Source organism: Ixodes scapularis, unplaced genomic scaffold (genome assembly GCF_016920785.2).
Source record: "Ixodes scapularis isolate PalLabHiFi unplaced genomic scaffold, ASM1692078v2 ptg000296l_1___fragment_2___debris__unscaffolded, whole genome shotgun sequence".
NCBI classification, from domain to species: domain Eukaryota; kingdom Metazoa; phylum Arthropoda; class Arachnida; order Ixodida; family Ixodidae; genus Ixodes; species Ixodes scapularis.
Window position 1 is genome coordinate 97977 of NW_024609952.1, and position 16974 is coordinate 114950.

The 16974-nt window shown below is 41.3% G+C and overlaps 1 protein-coding gene across 1 annotated transcript in view; it reads right to left on the reverse strand.

Annotated features, from left to right (window-relative positions):
• The window catches only part of LOC121834024 (enteropeptidase-like), a 36244-nt gene extending 19813 nt beyond the window's left edge, over positions 1-16431 (reverse strand). Inside the window, exons 1-2 of the mRNA XM_042287755.1 lie at positions 16383-16431; positions 7013-7238 (exon numbers count right to left, since the gene is read on the reverse strand). Of these exons, the coding sequence (XP_042143689.1) occupies positions 7013-7238; positions 16383-16431 (275 nt within the window). The remainder of the gene's footprint in view (positions 1-7012; positions 7239-16382) is intronic.
• Positions 16432-16974: the final 543 nt, after the last annotated feature.

A 16974-nucleotide genomic window follows, 5' to 3' on the forward strand; every position in this document is an offset into this window, starting at 1 on the left:
TTTTGCCCCTCTGTAATCAATTGGAGCGCAATATGTTGAGGAAGCAATTTCTCAGGGCCGTCTAAAGTGTGCCAAAAACGTTAGTTAACATACTATAGCACCCCTGCCTCAGGAAAAGCACGTCAATTTTACTTCTTTGTATATTGGAAAAATGTAATTACTTTAAATTTAAGCCATTATTTTGGAGTATTTTAATTTCTGACGTATCCGGTCCTGGTCTTCTTCTTGTTGCCTTTCTTTCATATATCTAACATTTCCAACACGCTCTAATTGCCCAACTGTACTCGTTTCTACCTCAAGAACCGTAGAAAAAAGTCGAACTCTTCGCAGAGCGTTACTAATGCCCACATTAATGTGGAGAAGTAACATATATGCAGGTGCATCTTGTTATCTTGTTTCAAACGCCGAAAGCATCGCTTTTTTCTCAACGAACAACTTATTGTAAGAACTAATTCGCGCGGCATATGATCAATGCACAAACATTACATCTTTTTTTGGGTGGAAACAAGTATAGTGTCTAATTTTTAGAGTTCTTAGGAAAGTAGTTATCTCAGTTTTAGGTCAACTACGTCAGTCTAATAATATAAAAAATAGAGTACGGCTAACCGTCAATATCAATTTCTTTCCTAAATATTCAATCATATTAGTGCACAATTCGGACTACGATTATCTGACTCATTGTACCTCTTGCGTCTTTTGTCGCTTACTCGATTTCTCATATAAACATCGGGCAACAAATTTAAATTCGCAAGTAAGCAAAGAGAGCTTGGTTCTCAACGGTAAATTTGTTTAAAAATAGTAATTGCACATTCGCATTACTTTTGTCCACAGCCACGGTGAACAATCGTAGAAGCACTACTGAAGCAGGAGACAAGGTGGGGAAACAGTAATCAACCCTGCCGTCCACACAGCTCGCGATCCATGCCTCTGGCTGTCTTTCTTGAATCGCTTCCAAGGAAGCGAATAACAGTTTTCGGTAGACACATATTTCTCTTTAATACGATGCTGTGGCATAAGGCTGCACGCAACAATACCCTGTAAACCGCTGCCCTTTTGCCCTCGGTATACATAACGAAGCGCGAGGCCAGCACGTGAAGAGCACTAGACTGCCGCATCATCTGCTCCGCGTGACCTTAATTAACTTGTTTCGGCTCGCCTCGCCAGGGGGAGGAGTCGCTCTGCGTATACGTGGCGAAACTACAGGGTGTCACAAAAAAAAATAAATAAATAAAACACATTCTTTTTTTATTGCAAAAATAAACCAGGCATCGCCGAACGCTCATTCTCCGCCCAAAGGTAGTGCTAGAGCTCGCAACCAGATGTCCAAGTTTCAGTTCGATCCGATACCCTATTCAAAAGTTATAAGTGATTTTCTGAACATTTCAGTGGGTAAATGGAGCCTATTTTCTCCCCTTTTCGGTTTCTGGTGCCCATAGAGTCACATGTATTCGAAAACTCCGTCGGTCGCTATTTTCCCATTAAAATGTTAAGAAAATCACTTATAACTTTTCATTAAGATATCGGATCGCGCTGAAAGTTTGGCATCTGGTTGCGACCTCGCGCGGTAACTTTGGGCGGGGAATGAGCATTCGGTGATGCCTAGTTTATTTTTGCGGTTAAAAAGAATGAGCACTTTTTTTTCTTTGTGACACCCTGTAGAGGCCGACAGCCCTATCGTAACTGACGTAATGAAAACAGTAGGGCGTTTCCTCTCTAACACCCGACCTCCGCCGTGCTTTGGCTAGGCACGCGTGGTTGAGGTAGACGTGACGCCTAAGCGCATCGAGGCTAGGAAGCTGGAGGTGCGGCAACTGAAGCTCCTCTCTGCCGTTCTTAGCATGTCACTGATCTTATGTAGAAAGGAGGCGACGATATCAGGTAGCAATGCTGCCGTCTGCGTTTCTTATGTACCATTTCAAACCCTCTCCGTTATTTTGTGTTAATGGGGTTTTGAGGTAACTTTCCTTCATCCTTGGAAACGGGTACTGTCTTGCCCAGGAGTCTCAAGTTATGTTTTAGGCCATTTTGGTTATATCTTTGTACGTTTAATAAGCAAAATCACAGAGTCAACCCTGGAGGGGATGGGGCTTCTCTAGACACCTTTTACCTTATCCTCCTATACTTTTATCAAAATTAAATTTTTATTATTATTTAATATTTGATTCGTTTGAAAGCGGACAAAAGGAAAGCTCTCGCGCATTAGTGTTGTATTTCGTTTTCAGAAAGATTTTATTAAACATTTTTTTTGTTTTTGTTTCAGAAGACCAACTTGGTCGTGCTCCTTATGACTAAATGCCTTTGAGAGAATAGGCGCAATGGAGTTGCTATGGGCCAATGTTAAAAAAAAATTATATATATATATATATATATATATATATATATATATATATATATATATATATAGATATATTATAGCTTTTAGAAAATATTTCATTCAAACTTTGCTCGTTTGTTCTCCGAGTTTCAAGCTACATTAAGCTCAAATGAACTTTTAGACGAACCATTTTTTTTTTCTTTTGAAAACTGACGATTTTCAATATTTTTAATTCTGGCAATAAACCATATTAAAAAAATCGCGCTTATATTTTTTTTAATATTTGTTCGTTTGTTGCGTGAATTCTTGGCTATTTATAGAGGCTTTCCTGCAGCTGTTCATGGTTGCCGCCATAACCTACCTTCAATTCAAGAACGCAGCTCAAAGGCGCCCGTCGGCCTAAATGTCCCACTAAATTTAGCGGGAAATCAAACTGGTGTTGAGGTCACGTGGTGCCATCTTTCCGGCCATATCTAGCGGAGAAACTGAATTTGTTCATCGGTGACGTGACACGAAGTTATGTGACGTCATCCCGCCTCGACCCAGAATTAGGGTAGAAGTTGAATTGGTGTTGATGTCACGTGGCGTATATTTTCCAAATGAATTTAGCGGGGAACTGTGGGAGGAGGGGAAGGTTCGGAGGAGGAAAAGGGAGGGTACGCAGAGGAAGGAGGGTACGGAGGTGGAGGAGGGAAGTGGAGAGGAGGAGAATAAGGGTACGGGAGGATAAGAAAAGGAGGAAAGGAGGAGGAGAAATGAAGGGGGAGTAGGAGCAGCAGAGAAGTACGGAAGGGGGAGTTATGAAGGAGGAGGGGTGTAGAAGGAGAGGGCGTCGACAAAAAAGAGGGGCGTACCCTCCCCTTCTCCTCCTCAAGTCATATCTTTCCAGTTATATCTAGCGGAGGACGTTTACGGAAATTCGTAAACGTCTTCCACTTTTTCTTTCCCCTTACTCCGTTTACTTCACTTCATCATTGCCATAGCAGGTGAGGTAATTGTCATTTTATATTCTACTGTGTCCTTCTCCCCAGCATTTTCCCTTATGGAGGCTTGGCAACGACGGTTTCAGTGACTCGGTATCTCGGTAAGACAAGGAAAGGTCAGCAAAGGCGGCTTTAATCTGGCGCGTGTATAAAGCGTCTGCTACCCTTGAGGATAAATCTTTAGACCCACCTTATGATTTCTATTTTTTTATAAATGAGTTTTTTGCTATATGCTAACTATTTTGCATTTATTTAGAAACAACAGTAAGAAGTAATGTATGAAAATACTTTTTAAATTATGCTTTGCTTGCCTTACTACTAACACACATCAGTTTTGTTTTGATATATTGGCGTGTTGTTTAATATAACAGGTGAATATAAATATTTTGGGTCATTTTTAACAAATTTGCTTCCTTAAAAACACTTGGAAATGCGTGACAAAGCACGCTGGATAATTTAGTAGAATACATAGACCTACTGAAGCGGTAATTATTTTGCACCTTCGTTTCAAAGGTGTCTGTATACAAATAAGGCTTTTACTCCGTTTGTGCTTGTTTTTCATAAAACTCAAGGTGTAATAAAATGAACTGTGGCAAAATACCTTGGAAAAGGTATGTTTACATCTCGAATATTAACTAAAGTTCTGAGGTTTAGTATAAATCCGAAAAATTACGAAAAACTCCCGCCTGTAAATTTTAGGTCAATTCGGATTTTTTCCGGTAAACACCAAACCTCTATCTGCCAGTGCCCCCCCCCCCTAAAAAAAATAAAAAATAAAAACGTATTTTACAATTAGGCTTGATCAGGACACATGGTCAATGGTCCTGGGAAAAGGCCACCACAGTCAACTTTCTAATCTCGGACTATTGTAAAGAGCAGTCCTTCGGATTACATCGTCAAGCTTCAATCAGAATAACATGTCGTTGTACTTTTCGGTCGCGTCAAAGGCCACTGTTTTGGTTTTTAGTTTGGGGCATCATATCTTTGTTTTAGATCAAGGAGAGATGTGTGTTTTTCTAACATTGAAAGCTGTGCACCATAGGGATTGCCCAAAATGGGCAAAAAGGGCAGTTGGAACTTCTCCTTTACATACTTTACCACTTCACCTCGGTCGACCACGGGGTACGTTGATGCAATAAGGTGGGATGAATAGGAGCTTCTTAGCAACGACTTCCAGGAGTTTATTGCCTTTAAGGTATCGTCGCTTATCAAAGCAACACTTATGGGGAACTCTTGTCGTTGGACGAAGTAGTAAGAGCGATGGCACTAGCGCAAAATTCAGCTGAGAATATATTAGGTTACAAATGTCTTCCGGTATGTAGATGATTTTCTGGTTTTTGTCAGATGCCGATGCCTTGTCCTTTCTTTTGGAAATAACTCAAGTTTGAGGCATTTTTAGTGATTGCCTTTCGCCCCTTGTTTTGACTCATGAGGTGCCTGAGAGAGGATATATCCGATTCTTGGATTTGATTGTAACTATTTGTCTAGGCCATGTGGGGGCTATGAACCGCCTGCTTGAAAGCCGCTGGTGCCCTTCGAGTCCGCTCCCTCAAACATTGTTAAGCGGGCAATTGCGAGGACTTGCTATACACATGCGCTGAGGAGGTCTTGTTATTACAAAATCCAACATAGCTGTGACAAGAAAAGTGAACGCCTCGCAGATGCTGGATTCCCCTCCACGTGTTAACAGCGGTTGCCGAGTCTCTGCTCAAAGATACCAATGGCAGGCCTGTGACAACTGAAGAAGAGGTCAACAAATGAAAGGGAAAGAAGAAAGTTCGTTCTCATTCCCCATATTCACGGCTTGGCCCACTACCGAAACCGCACTGCGGGCAGGTGTGACGCCGACGTTTTATTCTCTGCTCCGGACAAGTTGTCCAGGTTGTGCGGAACTGTTAACCCCTCTTGGAAAGAGGCCACGGCTTGCAACATGAGGCATCGAAATCGCTTCGTCGCGTGCTCTGAGGGGGTGGTTTATTCGCTTCCTCTAACGTGTGGCAAGCGTTACGTTGGCCGGACGCTGTTTCAATGACAGGTTAAGAAAGCACGCTCACAGTGTCTCCGTGTCTGGTAATGTGGGCATTCATTGCCGCGACTGTGGTTGCCTACCCGACTTTGAACGGTGTGAGGAAGCGGCACAGGGACCAGCTTACACGTGAAAATCTGGAGGCCGTTGAGATAGCGAGGTTGGACGCGGCATGTGTAAGCAGTTCATCTGCGGCCCTATCTGGCAGGGAGATGAATTTTCTAGATCTCTGACTTGCTTCTTCTTTTTTTTAACACGTGCTCTGTACGGCTGTGAAAGAGCGCATTTTTATTTCTTTATTTTTTGTTGGTGATGTATCCGGTGGGCAGAATTTTTCCTTTAGTTTCCTCTTTTTTGTTCGTGAAAACGCAAATATATATAGCGATTTTGCGATTAATAAACTCATTTGTAAGTCAACGCTGCGTCCGTGTTACTTCTTCGTCTTCGTCTTTTCGCGCTGTTTTAGCTCTTAAATATTATTTCATACTATAGTGTTTTATTTATTCTTCATTTTTTTTTTCAATCTTGCATACGTTCACACCCAAATATTACTTGGGTATTTCTTTATTTTTAGTGGGAATCAGAGCGAAATTAAATTCCGAGTTTTAGGGGAATGGAAATAAAACAGAAATAAGCTTCGTTAAACTCCGAATTTTCGGCTCAAAATAAACGGCGAAAAACACCCTCCGAAGTTCAGGAAAAACAAACTCAGAAAATACAGAATCCTACCAATAGCACATACAACTCTATTTTCTTATTTTAAACCGATTCGTGAGGTTCAAATTTAGGCCTGGATCGCCTGGCGTGGAGTTACTCTACAGGCCAACGAGCCCCTTGCAAACAAGCCCCGACCAAGTGTGGACACAGGCGCAGTTACCGCACGACGTGTTGGCACCACGCCACCGCAGAAACTAGATTCGCGTGAAGTAGACCTTTGCGAATGCGCCCTGCCAATAACTGCGGCGTGCCGCCAGGGCCGTGTGTTAGGTACACAAATTAAAGCGCAACTTAGATATGTACCAACTTGTTTAGAAAAGCAATCAGTTTATGGGGGAGTGGGATTTATATTTCATCTTTTCTCTGAAAACGACCGTTTGAAGGGGGTGCTACTTCTATAAAGTTGAGACTTATACCCGGAAGCATTTATTACGTCAAACATCGCAAAAACGAAAACAAGACATTAATAATATGCATAAATTTTACCACTTCAATTTTAAGAAAAGAGAGCGACCACTTATCCAATTAGATATTTGCTGAAGAGTGCAGTTACGAAAACGGGTAATTTTTTTAGTTTTTACAGACATTAAAATTGAGAAGTGTTCCGTAAAGGATTACGTAATCCCAGCCCCAAAACTTGTCTGTCTCGTCTGTGTACGGTCGTAATCGCAGTTACCGGGAACAGGGGAACACTTGGCATCAGACGCTATCAAAGCATTCGGCATGGGAAGGCTGCAGTATAGTGATTCGGATGGTCTCGAGTTGTACGCTGGGCTTGTCGTGTGTCCTGGTAGTACCCAAGAACACGCGCACTTATGTTCCCGGTAACCGTTATTGAGATAGTACGCTTCGTGAACAGTTGAACTTTTATAAATACATGTAAACTAATGTCAAATCCCGGAACTCAACGGGGGCTCTCCAAACTTAATCCTTGTTTTGGAGAAAAATAAGATGGAGCAAATGTATACATACCTATAGCAATGAGCAGCAGTTAAAACAAACTGGCGGCTTATTAAAACGCCACCACATTTGAATTGGTCTTCTGCATTATACAGCCCCACCATCCACGGCCAGTGGCCAGGAGTCGCCTCGGTACCATTAATAATTCGCTCAGAAACGGTGTCCTGCACTCCTCGTCGTCCACATGTCGTCTTTAAATCATCTTTCTCTTCGTTTGTGTGTCTTGAGCATACCCCTGCTGTAAATAGCAAGTAGCAGATAACCATGTTTATATGAGGAGATCTAGGAGGTTTTAATTATTAACAACAACCTAAAAATAGTTTGGGAAAGTTTGTTGGGCTGAGGTGAATCAGTTAACTTACACTGCTTTCATAGAAATTCAGCTGTGCAGGAATAATCAAATGATTCCACGTCCGACTAAAGGAAATAATTCCGAACAATACCACGAGGCTCACCGAGAAGGTTGACATCGCTTTCTTGAGAACTATTGTCACATTTTGATTAAATCCTTCCTGTTACATATATTTATAATATAAAATTTACGTATCTTGGTGCGGTTTGCAATGATATAACAAATAAACTAAGATAAAAGCAATAAACCATGAATGAGATTATTTTCTTCTGCAAAATCTTAAGCAAGTTATAGTTTTCTTAAATAAACGAATACTTTCGTCTTTATCGTACAGGTAAGGAGGCGCGACTACCTATCGTTTCGTAGTAATAACGTATGCCTGATCTTGCTGCCGTTCGCACGGTCGTGTTATTTATTGTTGTGCAATGTGATCGTGTATTTAAAAATGCTACTTGTGCTTAGCGGCGATGTTGAGGTTAACCCTGGTCCGGACATGAAGATTTTAATGGAACAACTTGAAGCCATTGCTAAAGATATACAGGAAATAAAGAACGAAAATGTCACAACAAATGACAGACTTTCAGCCATCGAAAAAAAAGCTAGAAAGCCTCAGTACGCTCCAAACTACCATCGGTGCGTGTCAAGAAAAAATAATTGAACTTGAAGCTAACATCCAAACCATTTCTAAAAAGCAAGACGATTCGGAAAGCTGAAGCAGGAGAGCAAACTTGATAATTTATGGAATCGAAGAAAAAGACACTGAAAACAGGAAAATACTTGAAAGAGTGGTTTCAGACGAAATTGTCGAAAAGCTTTTTAACACGCCGATATCAGGCATCGAAAGAATTCACCGTCTGGAAAAGAAGACGGACCAAAGAATTAGACCTGTCATCTTAACACTACTTTACTGCAGAGATAAAACAAGAATGCTGAAAAATTGCTTCAAATTGAAAGGGACAACGTTTTCTATCAGCGAGGATTTTTCACGCCCCGTGTAACAGATACGAAAGAAACTGTGGGAAAGCACTAAAATCAATCCAGACAAAAACGATAAAGTGTTCTTGACCTTCGATAAGGTCATGGTAAACGGGCAGTTGTACGCAGTGGACGAGGATAAAAATGACAAAGTTCCAATAGGAAAAACAATATCACCGACCACGCCTAGTTGATAACCGTGTTTTACCGTCTAATGTTACAGTCCTTAATTTAAACGCAAGAAGTATCCTAAATAAGGTAGATGCGCTAGAGTATATACTTTTGGAATGCAATCCAGAAATCGTTACAGTAACTGAAACGTGGCTACACCCGTTAATATCTGACAACGAATGTGCCACCATGCTATATTATTCTAAGAAAGGATAGATTAACAAGGGGTGGTGGTGTAGCAATTATCTTATAACGCGGTATTTCTTATGTGCTTATGTCTGAGGTAAAAACACGTGGAATCTTTATGGTGTAAGGTCTCCTTTGAAAATTATTCTATTGTTGTCGGCGTTGTTTATCGTCCCCCAGACTCTGACCTACGGTGTCTTCATAACCGCTATGACCACATGCTAGCAAATATTAAAAGCGATAAAATCAGCATGACGGGTGATATTAATATGACTGAAATAAACTGGGACTCACTGCACCCAGGCCTGGATACTGCTGATGTTACTATTGACACGCTATTTCCGTTCAATATGACCCAAAACGTCAGGGAACCAAGCAGGGTGCAGGGATCGTCACGAAGCTTGCTTGACGTAGTGTTCCTCAGTGACCACTTTACTCAGGCTCAAACTTGCGTAGAAGTGGGGGAGGGGATATCTGACCATAAAATTGTTGTATGCACGGTACCTGTTCGTAGTTCAGCCATCGCCCATGGCTGCGCCCAATACGTGCTCGCTTTCTACAAAGCCGACGATGCCAGCATTCAAACTTATCTTGCTTATGAATTTAACGATTTTCAAGAGCTTTATGATTAAACAGATATCAGTATTGACGAACTATGGCAAAAGCTCAAGTCAATTATTAATCGCTGCATCTCTAAGGTTATTCCTAGTAAACGTAAAATTATAAGAAGCTCAACCCTTGGATTTCACGTGAAATCATTCACCTGAAGCGTAAACTAAAAATACTAATACTCACCAACCACAATCCAAGCATATCGGAACTATCCAGACTGCTCAAACTGAAGATTAAAGAAGCAAAGCACAAATACTACAATATTACCCTCCACAATTTTATGAGAGCATCAACCCGAAAATTCTGGAACCATATAATTCCCAGAAAGTCTAAAACTTCCACCATAAGTGCCCCGGAGGCATTAAAAATGGCAGAAGAATTCAGCGGTTTTTCTAAGTCCGTTTTCACAGCCGATAATGGCAAAAAAGGCTTAATTCTACCTTCTAAAACCTACGCAGATAAATACCTTGGTGGCTTACAAGTCACAGAAGCAGGCGTTTTAAAACTTTTACTCGACGTGGACGCAAAGAAGGGTGCGGGTCCTGACGAACTTCCTAACATCTTTTTTAAAAAAATACGCTGAATGGATGAGCAAGTATTTAGTGCTGATGTTTAACAAGTCCTTGCGTCCTTCTTTGGCTCCCGCAGAGTGGAAAGTCGCAAAGGTTACTCCTATTCCTAAGTCTGGCGATAGCTCCCTAATTTCCAACTAGACACCTATATCACTAACGTGTGCTTGCTGCAAGATAATGGAACATATAATATTGAAAATTATGACAGAATTCACTGAGAAACATAATTTATTAAATGCACACCAGCACGGCTTTAGGAGAGGTTTGTCAACGACTTCACAGCTAATCGAGACACTCCATGACTTTTCAATGGGTATAAACAATTGAAGACAAATTGACGTACTTTACTTAGACTTATCAAAGGCCTTTGACCGTGTTTCGCGCCTCAAACTTGTGAAGAAACTTAAACACATTATGGGGAGAGACCGATAATAAAATGGATAGAGGAGTATTTAAGAAATCGTTTTCAGTTTGTTTATTACGAAGGACAGGTTTCAAAACCAGTTGTAGTGGAGTTGGGAGTTCCACAGGCTTCTGTCCTAGCCCACTCTTATTTCTTCCGGACATTAATTTCATGGTTGATGGCACTGACGCAAACATAAGGTTATTTGCAGATGACTGCATTATATATCGCGATATCTCATGCCAAAGTGACCAAACAATATTAAAGCGATCTCTAAAGAAGGTAGCAGACTGGTGCAGTGAATGGCAGATGGTTTTAAACACTGAAAAGACGGTTTGTATGTTCTTGACCAATAAGAAAAAAATGTTCTTGAATTTCGTTACAGCTTAGACGGTAAAATGTTGCGCAGAGTCGCTGAATACAAACATCTAGGTGTCGTGTTAACGTCTAATATAAACTGGAATGCGCATGTCAAATACGTATCTAGTAAAGCGCTCGTCAAAATATTTTTTCTAAAAAAGACCGCTAAAATTCTCTATTCGTGAAACCAAGTTGTTCTCATACACCACACTCTTTCGCCCAATATTATATTACGCACTCGTTACCTGGTTCCCGCAGACACAAACCAATGTCAACATCCTCGAAAATGTTCAGAGGAAAGCGATTAGATTTGTTCACCACAAGTATGGTCGCTTTGATTCCCCTAAAGAATTGCTGAAAACATCCAGCCTATTGATCATTGCTGATCGCGCAAAATTAGGAAGACTCAAATTTGTGTATCTCCGTTTACACGACACCTTTAAGATAGACAAGAACAAGTATGTGAATTTTTCCCAGGCAAGAACAAGAAGACATAAACACTGCAATAAATTAACCGAATACTCTTTCAATAATAATACTTTTAAGTACCCTTTCTTTCCTTCAGCTACAAGAGATTGGGACAGCCTTGATCCGCTGCTTTTTATCAAAAAAATATGGATGCGTTCATCAAGATATTGAATAAGACCCTCTTATCAAGTTCATGTGTTAGTTCTTTCAGTTATGTTCTGTTTTGTTGTTTCAATATGAAAGGAAGTGACGATTTCTAAAAAGTACCGTTTTTCGCGCGCCTGAAAAACACTTTGTGTTTTGTTTTTATTTGTACCATACTTGCTATAATCCCTCAATGGGGATTGGCAGTATCTTGAACATAAATAAATAAATAAAATCACATCACAGTAGAGAAAATTTCTGTAGCGGTGTCACTATTAATGAACATCTCATAGCATATTTAGCAGATTATTTTAAAAAGCCCCTCAAAAGAAAACAAAAAAAAAATCAACAGTTTGGATGGGACACGTGTGTTAAAAAAATATATATTTTACGCGAAAAAACAAAAGAAAAAACTTTTAAGAGCAATTTTGACCGCGCAAGGTGCGGTTGTGTCGGCAGTCACCCCCTTTCCACTTGTTTTCTTCTCTCGGCATTTCGTACGCGTAGAGGAGAGGTGGATCGGCTTCGCCTTCAGGACCGAGATGGTCATTCCGCAATTACCCGTGACGTCATGGACCTCGCGCACAGAATTTCAAATAAATCTCTCGCCGTCAATATGACTCTAAGATATCTTTTTTGCATAAATTTTTTTTGTCGACTCACGTGCCCCAACCAGACTATTAAACGTTTTTTTTTCTTTTCAAAGGCCCTTTTAGGAAGTGTAGATGTGAACAAAGGGAGGTTGGTCACACTGTGTTATCAAATGCATTGTCTATTCCTAAGTACGCTATTTTCTTCCTGGAAAAATTACTTTGTAATACGTGCCTATCTAAGCAGTCTCATCATTTTTTTTTTCAGTTCAGACTTTTGCTTTTAAGGAGCCCCATAACAAAGGCCACAATAAATAAATGTGGTACAAATGAGCACACTTTCAGAGCTGTAATTGTATTCAAATGAACGTGAGAGCATTGTATGAGTCACTTATGCCCGAGTCCCCCTAGAGCACACAACGGAAACAAAGGAGAGCGACAAACCTCAAACACAGGTAGCATGCTCACGATGTTACTTTTAGCAGGCGTTTAGTCGTTCGGTGCTCGCGAAGGAAGCACGAGGGATTGCAAGCCTGCCAAAGACACCCTCACGTGCATGGTGCTCGTGTTTGAGCCTAGCCACCTTTATTCTACAAAGCCTATCAAATCGCGAAAGACTGGATTGAGGCCTATCGCTGTTTGTTTCTGATTGTTGCTTTAGTGAAACTCGAGCGTCACAAATCCCAGTTGGACAGGATACAAACTCGCAACGCATTTTGAGCAGCACTCAAAGTACTTTCAATATACATGGTGCTTGAATAGAACACAAACAAATTTCGAGAAGTAAACTAACTATTTTTGCAAATATTTGACAAGCTCAGAAGCACGTGATGAAGTTATATATATAGTTTTTTAAATATTAAGGAAACTATAGTCCCCTCGCTTAGATCTTTGTCAGTAAAAATCTAATACTGCGGTGATCCCTCTAGGGCCCTTCACCACCTACACAAACGACTTCCCCTGGGAAAGCTAGTTGCCATAAGTTTAATTTACTTCACACGGATCTCGATTATAAAACAGAATTGGAGAATGTAGGCGAAGAAGTCCTAGAATAATTATGGCGTAGATGGGATTCAACTTAATTTAGGCATGGCACCTGCTCTTCTATTGTCTGTCGGCAGGCCCGCTTCATAAACCGTTCGGATATGAGAGCACAGAGGTTTGGCTTCCATAACCCGAGAAACGCACAAATTATTCTCAGGATCGCCCCTCCCTTTATTTGTCTACGTGATCAGTTGAGATGCGTGTTATTGCCAGAAAAAAATGCTTGATTTATCTTGATAGTACGGATAAAGTAAGAGAAGCAGAATGTGTTTACTCGCAGTTCTTCGGTGTTTGTGATGGACATTTCAGTTTCTCATTTTTTTTGTTATTTCATGTTAGTTTATTCTAGCTGTCGTTTCTATGGGCTTGTGGACACGTCTCCTATTTTTCGTTTATTTGAAATTTTAGTGAACTGTTCGAATGTGGACGAAATACCGCCGAAAGCCGGTGCTCGCGTTGAAACAGTTAGTACAAACTACCGTAGTAGATACAAAGTCACCTAGCCTTGCATCTATAGACCACATGCAAAATTCTTGCCAACTATCATCATCATGCTATTCGTATCCGGCATATTGTTTCCTTTCACATCTTCCAGTTGTGGACAAGGCGCATTTCCATTTAACTAGGTTTTTTATGATATTAAGAGAATTTATTTGTGCACCCAATGAGTTCCTATTTAGTTTCGGTTTAAGAAGAAAAGAAAAACAGTAGCGGTATTTTGTAAAGGAATAGGCTACTTCCCAAATTTCCTGCATGCAACACTGCGTGTGTGGCATTATGGGGCATCTTCTGACATGGTAGGGTGTACCACACCCTAGCCATGGAAAGGAATGACGTGATTTCGATCGCCGCGTCTTCTCAGCACTGCAGGAAAATAAATTCAACGCTCGCTTATTGCACCCATTCACCTTCGTGACAGGCTTTGTTGAAACACAAAGCTACTGGGGCAGTATCGACATCCCTAGAGTTAGAGAGGAGTAGGAGTACGCCGGGCCGCGTCCCATCCCTATTGAAAAATTCTGCAAGAACTTCCAGTGACATCCGGTGAAAACTGGTCAAGTTTCACCCGTTTTCATCTGAATCCAGCTCCCTTTACCAGTATTTAATGGAAGAATTGCCGGCAGCTGCAATCGATTACCACATTTTGCTGGAAATTTACCGGCAGGCATTTTCGTTTACCAGACGACCCGGCTTTGCTGGAAGTTTCACCGGCTGTCATTCGTATCCCCATGCACCCTCTCTCCCTTCCATTGGGTGCGTGGAAAAAAATGTGAGGGGGTCTTTTTGCAGTCTCTTTTGAAGAAAACCGGTTTGTTTGTCTGTCAACGAGCAACGGCAACGAACGGACGCTCAGTGTCGGCTTCCCGTACCATGCGCGCGACCTGTATCGTCCAGAGCAGCTGGGCGTGCGGATAGACCAAATCTTTCAGTGACCCTTATTTGCACCTCCTCGACCCTCCGACTTCAGAAGCATCCAGCGAGGAAAAAAGATGCCCGAGATGCCAATGTTTCAGCATCAAGGACGACACCGTGACTGTGCCAATGATTTCTCAACGGTAGCGGATGTTGGTTGCGCGTTAGTGGTTTTCGCTAAACGTGCTACTGACAGCGTGTGTCTGCGTGTGTGTCGGTGTGGTTCGCCTGCTCGGTTTTGTTAGTTGAACTACAGTACATCTAGGAATTTACCCAGCCGCATTGTGAGTACAGTGAAAGATATTTTTTCCGACAATTAACTCGGTTGTTCCTATTTGTTCTGCTTCTTTTTGTCTACAGCTGTGCACATTTTTTCGGGGGTATCGACCCTCTGAAATAAAGACATGGAACCTTCAGGTCTATATGAACTAACCATTTTAATTATTACCGAATCGTCCAGCTTCTTGTAAGCATACACCACCCACGGTTCACAGGCTGCTTTTTAAATCCCTTCTGTTGAAGTCCGAAAAAAAAAAGAACACAGTCCGTTCTGGTGAATTCCGGAAAATCCGGTGATTTAAGATAAATTCTGGTGAATTCGGGGAGATTTTGTGACTTCCGGAAAGTTCCGGCTTTATCGGGAGTAAAAAGAGACCCATAATTCAGTAAAATCGATTTTTTCCTTCACTGGAGATGCCGGCGAAATTCCGGTGACGGCCGGTAAATTCCGGCTTCACCGGCAGTGAAAAGAGTCTCATAATTCAGAAAATAATTTGTTACCGGCACTGAAATTCCGGTAAAGGAATCTTTTTTCAATAGGAATACTTTCCTGGCAGCCTGGCTACAACTCAAGAGTGGAGTATGACCCTCCCGAGTGACGAATGTTTTTTAGGAAGTGTAGGGCAGTGGTGAACATACACAAGCTCGCCTGCCCTCTCACAGTAATTTCGTAGAAATTAGTTTTATACTTTTTAGGTGTATGCATGGACGTCAATGCAACAGCGTAATCATATAATTAGCGATAAAATTATAACGATTAATTGGGTTAGAATTTTAATCAATACCTGGTTCCACTTGAAACATAAAACAGGTTTGCCCGAAGTCTCTGAATTTAAGAATACTCAATGATTCAAATAATAACACTGCATACCATTCCAGGATTTCAGCGCCTAACTGTATTGATGAGGGAAACATTACAAATATATATTTTTTATATCAGACATTGCTCACTATTTTTCCATGCGTGTAGCGATTTAGTCGTTTTGTTCGACGCAGTATCTGTATACGACAAGGAACGCTAACGGTTATCCGAGAACATGATGTCAGATTTTAAACACTCAACTTTTTACGCTTGGCAACTATTACTTAAAGTGCAGATTCACTTAATGAGGTGCGTGCTGAATATACCAATTAAAGCGAAGAAGGGGAAACTCATAACAACGATACGTTTATAATTATGTTTTTCTGCGTTTGTATAGGAATGTGGAAAGGATTTTTTTTTCATTTCATAACAGGATACACAACGGTCCCATTGTGTATCCTGTTATTACGCAGCTAAGCATTTGCTAGGTAGCCAACTTCTGGTTTGAGCGTACACATTTTACTGAACAACGCGGATGTTTGTTGCGAACTCAAATGTCGAAGGTCATGCACAAATATGAAAGGATCAACCCTTAGACCTTTTCGCTTTAATCTTAGCTTTGTGCTAAAACTACGCGTAATGTTTGTTTGTTTGGTTTTCTTTTCTTTTCAATACGGCGCATTTGCCGCAAACCTTGTCTTCCAGAACATCTGCCCTGCTCGAAGCCGATTTCTCATTCCGTAACGCAGCGCTTCCATCTTCACCGACTAAATAAATTACGCACGCATCGAAAGGGACCCTTCAATTACTGGCGGAACATTCTGAATCTTTCAGACTTGGGGGAGGTTTAACCACTCTGAAAATTATTCTAGGTACATTTTGCTCAAATTTTACGAACTAAGGCCCCCGGGTAATCTTTTTTTTATTTTTTTCGCAATCCTAGATTCCGTTTATATTTTTGAGGAATTAGAGTGTTTTGGTCATTGATCGTGAGAAGAAATGTTTACTTACCGAAAAATGTGCTGACGAGAAGCATGAAACCGAGTTGGCGTGAGCTCATATTTCCTACCTACAAGACACGCCACTTTCGTTTTCGAGCGTTTAAACCAGGTTAATTATTATATCTAAGCTGTCGATGAATGAGAGATACCTTTGGCTACAGTTACGTACAGTTATGCAGATACTAATAAGCCTCTCGCGAGTCGGCCGCTGTTTTTTTTATAAGAAGGTCTCGACGGTCTAGCTTACGTCCGAAATAGCGCTGACGTCAGGACTCGCCCATCCCGAGCAGATGGCAGGGAGCCAATCATCTGTGCCTGAGTCACCGCGACCCAGATCCGTATATGGAGAGAGTTCGGCCATGCGTCGTGAAGTATAGGAGACAAATGAGGAGGCGCCATTGGCCGAAAGCGGGATGGGCGTGTTCCAGGGCGTCTTCAGAAATTCGAATGTGACCAAAAAGAAGCCGGAAATAATACCCTGGCGGTGGTCGAAAGAAACAAACCTGATAAGTGCATCGGAGTAATTCTCGGTGACTGAAAATGTGGAACACGTGATGTTTCAATCACACGAATCCAAAATGATGGTGGAACAGTGCGACTAG